The 9719-nt window shown below is 37.2% G+C and overlaps 1 protein-coding gene across 3 annotated transcripts in view; it reads left to right on the plus strand.

Moving 5' to 3' along the window:
• The window catches only part of LOC128858058 (uncharacterized), a 55095-nt gene that overhangs the window by 21602 nt on the left and 23774 nt on the right, over positions 1-9719 (plus strand). For all 3 annotated transcript variants that reach the window (XM_054093990.1, XM_054093989.1, XM_054093991.1), the window contains exon 2: positions 1065-1744. In XM_054093990.1, coding sequence (XP_053949965.1) covers positions 1275-1744 — 470 coding nt within the window. In that variant the 5' untranslated portion in view covers positions 1065-1274. The remainder of the gene's footprint in view (positions 1-1064; positions 1745-9719) is intronic.

The following is a 9719-nucleotide window of genomic DNA, read 5'->3' on the forward strand; positions in this document are numbered from 1 at the left end:
CTTGAGAACCTGTGATTTCTTCCCGGAAAGATGTGTCTCGCGTTAACTCAGCGAGAGTTAAACTAGTGCGCAGATGTGCAAAAACGCGAGATCCATCCTGCCCACGGGTAGATCAGAGGCTCTTCTAAGACTAACAAAGCTGCACCTCTCGAATTTGGTAAGTATCCTCACCGGACATTGTCCGTTAGGTGTCCATGCGTTGAGGCTTGGGATTGCTTCGAATCTTTTCTGCTGAAGCGAAGAGTGGAGTCATATCAGTATCTTCTTCTCAGCTGCCTTGCTTTCGTTGAGCAAATATTTAGACATCTCTGCTCTCACTTTGTCACTACACCGCGGATATTGTGAGCTAAAATGTAAAAACATCTGGTGAAATTCTTCAGTAGCTTGAAGTGGTTAATATGATACCTGCGTAAATAGCCACTCTAAGCCAAAGCTCCTTCTTCCTTTTTCCACCTGTCTGGTTCCTTTCCTTCTTCTTTCCTTGTATAGTATCACAATGAACGAATTTTGAATATTTGTCTCCAAGTGGGCCCCTCGCAAGGGCAGCAATTTATCTTAATTTAACCTAACCTAACCTCTATCGCATACATCTGTCTACAAATGTCAAAAACAAATCCGTGTAGGAAAATACTATATTTCGATCAAATACTAAGAATAACGTGAGCTGGAGCGATTTGGAAGTATTTCCAAAAATTTCAGTATTTAGTTCTGTTGTAAAAATTTTTAATTTTTTTATGCAAACTTTTTTGAGGTGGAGCTTTGAAGAAAATATAAAAAAGAAAATTAATTAATTTTAGTAACAAAAACTTCGGTATTTGGAAGTTTATCAAAACGGTCCAACTCATTTGAATCTTAGTTTAGTACCGAAATATTTTGGTGGAAGTCTTAATTTTATATTAAATTTCCTTATGCCGTAGAAAAACCGCAACTTTTTTGGTGAGACACTCTAATGTGATATATATACATTTTGTAAATATTTGCTTTAGTTTAAGTATGAACATTTTAGATAAGTAAATGATTTTTTTTTAACTAAATAACATTTTTTTAATTTTATTTATTTTCAGTTCAAAAATAATTAGGAATCATTAAAGTACAGAAGAACTGCAAGCTCAACAAATTTTACACCACCCGCATCAACATCTCCTAATTTACATATACGCCTACGTGCGCACAAAGATATAATCATTGCAGTCGTTAATATCGCCACCATTTGTACCATCAGCACCATTGACCCGGTCGCTTCCGCCACCGCCGCTGCCACCACGACTACAGCAATGCGTCGTTCCTCGTTTACGCCCGTCTTCAGTTTGAGCACCCAAGAGCCGCTCATCGTAGTCGAAGAAACAAACCCCGCCGATGATGGCGAAGAGACGGAGGGTGCAGCCGGTGGTGTTGATACCGCAGCTGCTACACGCAAGTCCACCAGCGACGATTCTGATCCCGATTCGCCCGTCAATCCCTATTTGTTATGCCCATTTCCGGACATGCAACAGCGACGCAAGCATTCATTGCCATCGCTACAGATCACCGAGGGTATAACCGCCAGTCAGGTAAGGCGATTGTCGGAGGTGGGTGGTGAAAATGGTGGACTTAGTCCCAAAGAGGTGGAATTTCTGGCAACATTATCACAGAAAGCAAATCCCGCTGCGGGTGGCCGAAGACATTCGGTAGTCACAATTTCAGCTGTACCACCGACGCTGTTTGGACGCAATCGACGGGAATCACTAACAGGCATGCCACTCAGGTGAGTACAAAGTAGCGAAGCGGAAATAATTGCTAACGCACGCATGATGGACTTGATACTTTCAACTGGAGCTTGACTGAATGTGGCTCAAAATAATATATTAAATGGTATTCAATTTCCGTTGAGGTGTACAAATACACTCGCGAGAACGGCACATACTTACATATGTACAATTCTCTTAGTAGGTAGTGTAACTCCGGTGTTAGCAAATATGGTTTGATTTTAAAACTAAAAACAATAGTTTACATATGTATAAGTCTACATGCATGTGAATGCATACAAACATATGTAAATTGCACAAACGAAGTGTGTTCAAGAATAAGGCAACTTTTAATTTTTCCCGAAAAATATTTATTTATTTACAAATTTCAAGTTAATACCCTTCAATGTAATCTTCCTCAAATATAATACACCATTTCTGCCATTTCTGGTAAGCAATTTTTGGTACTGCTTTGCTCTGCCAGCAAATCCACGCACTTTCAAAGACCTCTTCAGCTTTGGCAATAAGAACAAATTGCAGGGGGCCAAGAGTAATCAGTTATTGTCGGCATTCAACAGCTCCTAAGCGGCGCACACTGGGGATTTTTGTACTGAGATGCGGAAAAAAGTATACATACCAAAAAATATTTACATTTTTACTACTAACGAAGTTGTATATATTTGTGTATGAAAAGAACATGTTTAAAAACATTATTTTTTAAAACTATTTTTTAAAAAAATTTTAAAAAATAATGTTTTTTAAAATTCATAAATTTTATTTTTAAAAATATATGGAAAGAACATGATTTAAAACAATGTTTAAAAACTGTTTTAAAAAAATTTTGAAAATCAATGTTTTTTCCATATAGAAATATATACTACTGCGTTATTTGTAAAAATATGAAAATTTTTATATGGACTGTCGACAAGTGAATAAATAATGAACAAATATTTATTTTTAATGATGTCATACATACACAAATTATACACATTACATATTCATATAAAACATATTTTTTTGCAAATTTTATTCTTGTAAAAGCGCAATTACTTCCTTGCTTAAATCACTGTGCTTTTTCTTATTGAAAGAAGGTGTCAAATGTGATATCAACGGGTCTGATGTCACCATCATTCGGTGCATGATGTCTTGATTCGTGGCAATTCTGCTGCATTTTCTGGAGTGTCTGAGTCTATACTTTTTGTAGTCTTTGTTTCGGTATTCCTGAGCCTCTTCAGACAATATACCCACAGGGAAAATACAATTTCCCATTATATCCTTACCGTGTATGAGAATTTTATGGAGAGTAGTTGGCATATTGTACCATTCATACAAAGTAACAAACTTTTTTGCTGTCTCCATACAAAAATCTCCAAATTTTGTGGGGTTCACTGGCTCACGTATGGTTATGGCTTCAAGAATAACAGCAAATCTTTTAATTAAATCTTCGTCCAAACCTGTTATTTCAGAAACTAAGGTTGGATTGGCAAAGAAGAAGAAAGAAGAACTGTTGCAATCGTTAACACAAGGTTTTCGTGACGAACTCATATTTTCGAGACAACAATTTCTTTAAAACTGAAAAATGAGACTAACTGATAACTTCTGAGTCTAACAGCAGAAAGTGTTGTACCTAAATATGCCGTAGTTAGGTTTAATCAAATTAGTGCAACTGTAGGAGGGCACTTTAAATTTGTTTAGTAATTTTTAATTTTGCGTTTATCTCAAGAACCAGAGTCAATTCAAAAAATGTAATTTCATACTCAATATATATAATGATGCTAATAGTGCTAATGAAAACCATTAACAAAATTATTGCCGCAGATTTTTTTTTTTTTTTTTTGTTGCCCTGTGTTATCATTGCCAAAAAATAATCAGTGGCGCCTGGTGGCACCTGCAATTGATTAAAACTGAAAGAGACGCTATTAAGGAACACGTTGATACTAGTTTCTGACCGTAGGTAAATGTAGCTCAACTTGCAGATCCAAGAATATGAAGGAATATGATTTTTTTTTTTTTCGTAAAATTAATTATAAATAGATAATCAAATGCTTCACAGCCTCTTCCGGCTAAAATATATAAAAATATCGTACCCTAAATGAAAAATAAAAAATTCGAAGTCGGCTCAAGCAAAAGGAAAAAAAAACACCTTGGGCTTTGAACCAAAAGCCTGGTACCACTTAACATATAAAAACTTGTTTTAGTTCAGAGCAGACTCACCGCATACCACTATCAGCAATTCGAGGATTTTGGAGCATTAAATTCCATTTCTTACACAAAATTTGATCCAAATTCATTAAAACAAATAAATAATAAATAGTTGGCGCTTACACCCTTTTGGTGTGTTTGGCCAAGCGCCTTGTTGTTAGTCAAATGGAGGGCCATAAAGTTTTAAGTCGACTCGGAATGGCAGACGCATATTTTTATGAGGAGCTTTTTCATGGTAGAAATACACTCGCAGTGCTGCCATTGCCTGCTGTGGGGTGACTGCTAATACAATAGAAAAAAAATTTTTCTATCATTTGGTGCTTCATTCACGGAGATTCGAACCCACTTACTCCATATGGTAGTCACGCCACAACCCATTTGGCTACGGCGGCCACCTGGCCTATCTTCAGTTGTTGAATAAATCTTTTTCCTTTTACTAAAGATACAAATTCATTATTCCAATTTTTTTCGGAGGACCCATAACATTTGTCTCGTCAGTCTGGCAAACTTCGGATATAAATAGTGAATTTGCGGTGTTTTTCATTCTTCTCCCTACAAGAGCCACATATTGGGTATGTGATATTGTTTAAGGTGGTCATATGTTAGCCACACGAATTGTGTTGTTTTCAGCTGAAAAAACCTCTACCGACACATTCAACTTTTTCAAGAAATATTTAGTTTTTTTGCTGTTGCTGACGCTGCACCAATGGTCGTTGTGCCTTTTGTACTCGAACTACTGAATCTTCTAAACGGTTTCTGCAAAAGCTGGTCTTTGTGCCTTTTCTACTCGAGTTCCTAACTTTACCAAACGCATTCTACAAAACCTATCCAATAATTGGCAGAACCACACTTCGCCAATCCAGCGATTTCTGAACACCGCAATTCTGGCCACAGTGCGCAACAGAATTTAGCTTCAATTTGCGTTTCTGGATAATTTTAAGGAGGCAAAACTATTTTCAACTACAGTTTGTCAAGAAAACATACTAAAATATTCCAGACATTTTCACTTCTTTAACTAAAATCATCGCTTCTTATTGCAATTATAGAGCGTTTCAAAATTATTTCATTAACATACATAGTTACCAGTAGTTCGTAACGATAAACTTTTTGAATCCACCTAAGCAAACAAAGATAAATACTTATCTCAGCTGTGAAGAAAATTTATTTACATATCTATTTTCGGCATCGTTTGCTAAGATGATTTTATATACCGTTATCTCACTGACTTGTTACATGTCTTAGTCATCAATCAATCATAAAGTGATCGTAGGTTATTAGATGATCAAAATCTGCAATTGGAAGAACACGGAAAACATTTGACAGCGCTGAACGTATTTTCTTGGAATCCACACATTTGGACAAGAAATCTTTATAGTGAGCTTAGAGGTGACTGTGGGGTTGAAATTTCTCATGAAACAGTCCGCCATATTTTTCAAAAGCACAAATATACTTCAAGAGTTGCTCGAATGAAGCCTTTGCTCTCTGCGCAGCATATTGAAAGGCGGTTGCCTTTCACTAGCACCTATCCAGCTCAACCTGAAGCTACTGAAATTCTGCGATGAGACTGTATTACAACGCTGATGCCAATAGAGTGTAGAGGCAGCCATTAAAGGCATTCGAAAGACATAATATAATGCCGGCAGTGAAATTTGGCAATTTTTCTTTCATGCTGTGGGGATGGTCCCAGCAAGGGAATAGGTGGCTTGGTGTTTATAGAAGCTAAGATGGATGAACAACAACTGGAATATTTGAATATTTCGCAATGCCATTCGATAAATAGTGCAACACAATTTGGCCTGATTGTTTATAACAAGTCTCAGTTTAAATTCTACCAGGTGAACGATCGAAAACATAAAACTCATATGGTCAGAATGTGGCTTCTTTTTAATTGCTGTAGAGTATGAGATACACCAGCTCAAAGCCCAGATATTAGTCCAATAGAAAATTTATGGACATATTTAAAGAAAAGGTTGTAAAAAAAACGTTCAATACGTCGAGCACAGCTAAAAACGTTATTTTCGAGGAATGTCACAAGATCCCCAAAAACTATGGTGTTCAAAAATTTATTCATTTTATGAGAGGTAGACTACAAGGTGTTATAGATGTCATACAAAGTGCTGATTCACATTTAATTTTTTTAATATGTAACTTAAAGCTATGAACTTCTTCTTCTTTCATAGCGTTACAACGTGGGTGCGTCAAAGCTTCCTTCAAAATGCTCCTCCAAAGCGGTCTGTCTTGAGCTGTTGCTTCGTAGTCACGTATTCCCAACTTCTTAAGATCGTGTTCCACTGCGTCTATCCAACGGTTCTTCGGTCTACCTTTGGCCTTCATGCCCATTACCTTTCCTTTCAAGGCTTTCTTAACGGTACAGCCAGCAGGCATACGGATCACATGACCTAGAAATCGTATGCGCTGCGCTTTAACAAAACGTACAACTATCTCGTTCGGAGATAGATCGTTCAGTTCAGAGTTCAATTGAATTCTGTTGGTACCATCATCCATTCTTATTGGGCTTTCTTAAAATTAAAGCTATTAACTGCAAATGTAAAAAGGCTTTCTTGGCAGCTGTGTTTGAAATGTGTATTGTTATTGATGCTTTCCATTTCAATTCAACCGGGCTATTCGGGTCATGTTCTTCGATTTCGATGTAACTGAAATATGTTGCTCTCTGGTCAAAATAATGAGACACGTATTTTTTTGTTCGCCCGAAAAAAAATTTTTTTAAGCTTTATCGGCAATTTTGTTTTTCGGCTCAAAATCGATTTTTTTAATTATATAAGAAAAATTTTTTTTTAAATGCTCATAACTTAGTCAAAAATGAACCGATTTTAACAATTCTGGGTTCAAAATGATCGTAATTACTTACACGAGCGACTTCATGTAGAAACAATTGCAAAAAAGTAGTTGAAAATTGTTTATTTAGCAAAAAAGAAAAAAAATTGAAAATTTTTCGAAATTCAATATTTCAAAAAGTGTATTTTTTTTTTTTATAATAGGACTATGAATAAGTTCGTGCGTTTTTTTCGAAATTTGAAACTTTATTGACGTAAAATGGTTACAAATTTAATATTCAAAATATTGTCCATCGCTTACTACTACTTTTTCCCATCTTTCTGGCAATTCACGGATTCCCTTTGTGAAAAATTCGGTCGGTTTTGCCGCAATCCACGAATCGATCCATTTTTTGACTTCATCGTAATTACGGAAGTGCTGGTCAGCCAGGCCATGTTGCATCGATCGGAAGAGATAGTAATCGGATGGCGCAAGGTCTGGACTATACGGCGGGTGGGGTAGGACATCCCATTTGAGCGTTTCTAAGTATGTTTTGACCACTTGTGCAACATGTGGCCGAGCATTGTCATGTTGCAAAATAACTTTGTCGTGTCTATCGGCGTATTGCGGCCGTTTTTCTCGCAGTGCTCGGCTCAAACGCATCAATTGTCGTCGGTAGACATCCCCCGTAATCGTTTCATTCGGTTTCAGTAGCTCATAATACACAACACCCAGCTGGTCCCACCAGATACACAGCATAACCTTCAGGCCATGAATATTCTGCGCCGACGTCGATGTTGAAGCATGGCCAGGGTATCCATACGTTGCCCGACGTTTTGGATTGTCGTAATGGACCCACTTTTCATCGCCAGTCACAAATCTATGCAAAAAACCCTTTCTTTTGTGCCGTTGAAGCAGTTGTTCGCATGCCATAAAACGGCGTTCAACGTCTCTTGGCTTCAATTCATACGGCACCCAATGGCCTACCTTTCGGATCATTCCCATGGCTTTTAAACGTTTGGAAATGGTTGATTGATCAACTCCCAAAGTTTTTGCAACCTCTTCTTGCGTTTGAGCCGGATCTTGATCGAGCAATTCCTCCAATTCGGTATCCATGAACTTTGGCGGCGCACCCTCGCGTTCTTCGTCTTCCAAGCCAAAATCACCACTTTTAAAGCGTGCAAACCACTTCTGGCACGTTCGCTCAGATAGAGCATGCTCACCATAAACTTCCACCAAGATACGATGACTTTCGGCTGCTTTTTTCTTCATATTAAAATAATGAAGAAGAATTCCCCGCAAAAACACATTATTTGGCACGAAATTCGACATTTTCAAGTGTGGTAAAAATATTGTTGTTTACGCTTCAAATAAAAAACTTATACTGACGTTTGCGCCTTACGACAGCAGCTCTCCAATGAATGTTTGGAAATGTGGATCGATGGAATAATAATCAAGTTACGCCATCTGTTGTAAAACCGCACGAACTTATTCATAGTCCTATTAACTTTTTCCAATTCAAGAGGACACCTCAAACTTCAATTAAGCTGAATGCCCAATAGCCAAAATGAGTCGTTTTTGGGTAATTAAGTTTTGAGTAAAAAACCTGTTTCGCACTTTTTGTTTTTTACAAAATAAAAAATTGTCAACTACTTTTTTGCAACTGTTTCTACATGAAGTCGCTCGTGTAAGTAATTACGATCATTTTGAACCCAGAATTGTTAAAATCGGTTCATTTTTGACTAAGTTATGAGCATTTAAAAAAAAATTTTTCTTATATAATTAAAAAAATCGATTTTGAGCCGAAAAACAAAATTGCCGATAAAGCTTAAAAAAATTTTTTTTCGGGCGAACAAAAAAATACGTGTCTCATTATTTTGACCAGAGAGCAACATATTTCAGTTACATCGAAATCGGAGAGCATGACCCGAATAGCCCGGTTGAATTGAAATGGAAAGCATCTCTTGCTTTTTATTTGTGTGTTAATTTTACACGGAACAACTGCATTTTCCACTATTGGCTTGTGAATTATGTATATTAGTCAAATAAATCCGGAGATTGAAAGAAGACCATGAAAAAAATACATATTTTCTTGAGTAATATCTCTGCATTTCATCTAGATTAATATCATAGATGTCGAAAACACTTCCTTGACAAACTGTAGCTTTATGTATGTAGATTGTTTGTCACTACAGATTCTGATCTGGAATCCTCTGAATTATATATTCCATTATTAAACTGCACTAACAAAAACCGTCGGTGATACTCAGTGCGTAGGAGCTTTTTTACTCCCAATTTGCTATAGATCTAGTGACATCTTTAATCACAGCGGAGGTCTCATGATATTCAGCTCTCGGCAAGTGTTAATAGAAAAAAGGTATAGGAAAAAAGGAAGCGAGTTCCCAAGGCGATTACTTTTAAGTGTTATTGTTTTCGAACTCAGTACGAAATTACAGCGGAGTCACATTTCAGTGACGCACATCGGGCTAAAAATATACAATACCTACCTAATTTAGATACGCTTTTTGGGTACAAGGCTAAGGAATAAACGAGCCTGACCCTGCTATAGAAGGCTAACGAGTGCCAGCGTGAACGCTTCTCTATCGCTGTAAACTCATTGGTATACCCAAAGCCTTCGAGAAGACATGATAGATGATTCATGCCCGGCTAAGCGTTACTACTTTCGCATTCTTGCTGAACTCTTACTAAACTCTTTGTGAGAACAAATCATGGGATCCACACACAGAAAATTCGCCAGCTCAGATCCCATTGCCGATAAGGAAGTCCCTAACCAAGTACACCTTCCTAGTGTTAAACTACTTGCCTCACTTCCCGGATCTAGCGCCGTGATGCATTTATTGTTGCTGAAGTTTAATCTATTGAAGCTGTGAAAGAGAAAGCGGTACTGGTTCTGCAGAAGTTGGTAGAAGAGGATTCCCAGCACTGGAAATAGAATAATGGAAGTTCCACATGAAGCCTTGTAGGATAAGAGGAAGAGTAAATATTGAAGTAACTAAA

This window comes from Anastrepha ludens, chromosome 3 (assembly GCF_028408465.1).
Source record: "Anastrepha ludens isolate Willacy chromosome 3, idAnaLude1.1, whole genome shotgun sequence".
Taxonomy (NCBI): domain Eukaryota; kingdom Metazoa; phylum Arthropoda; class Insecta; order Diptera; family Tephritidae; genus Anastrepha; species Anastrepha ludens.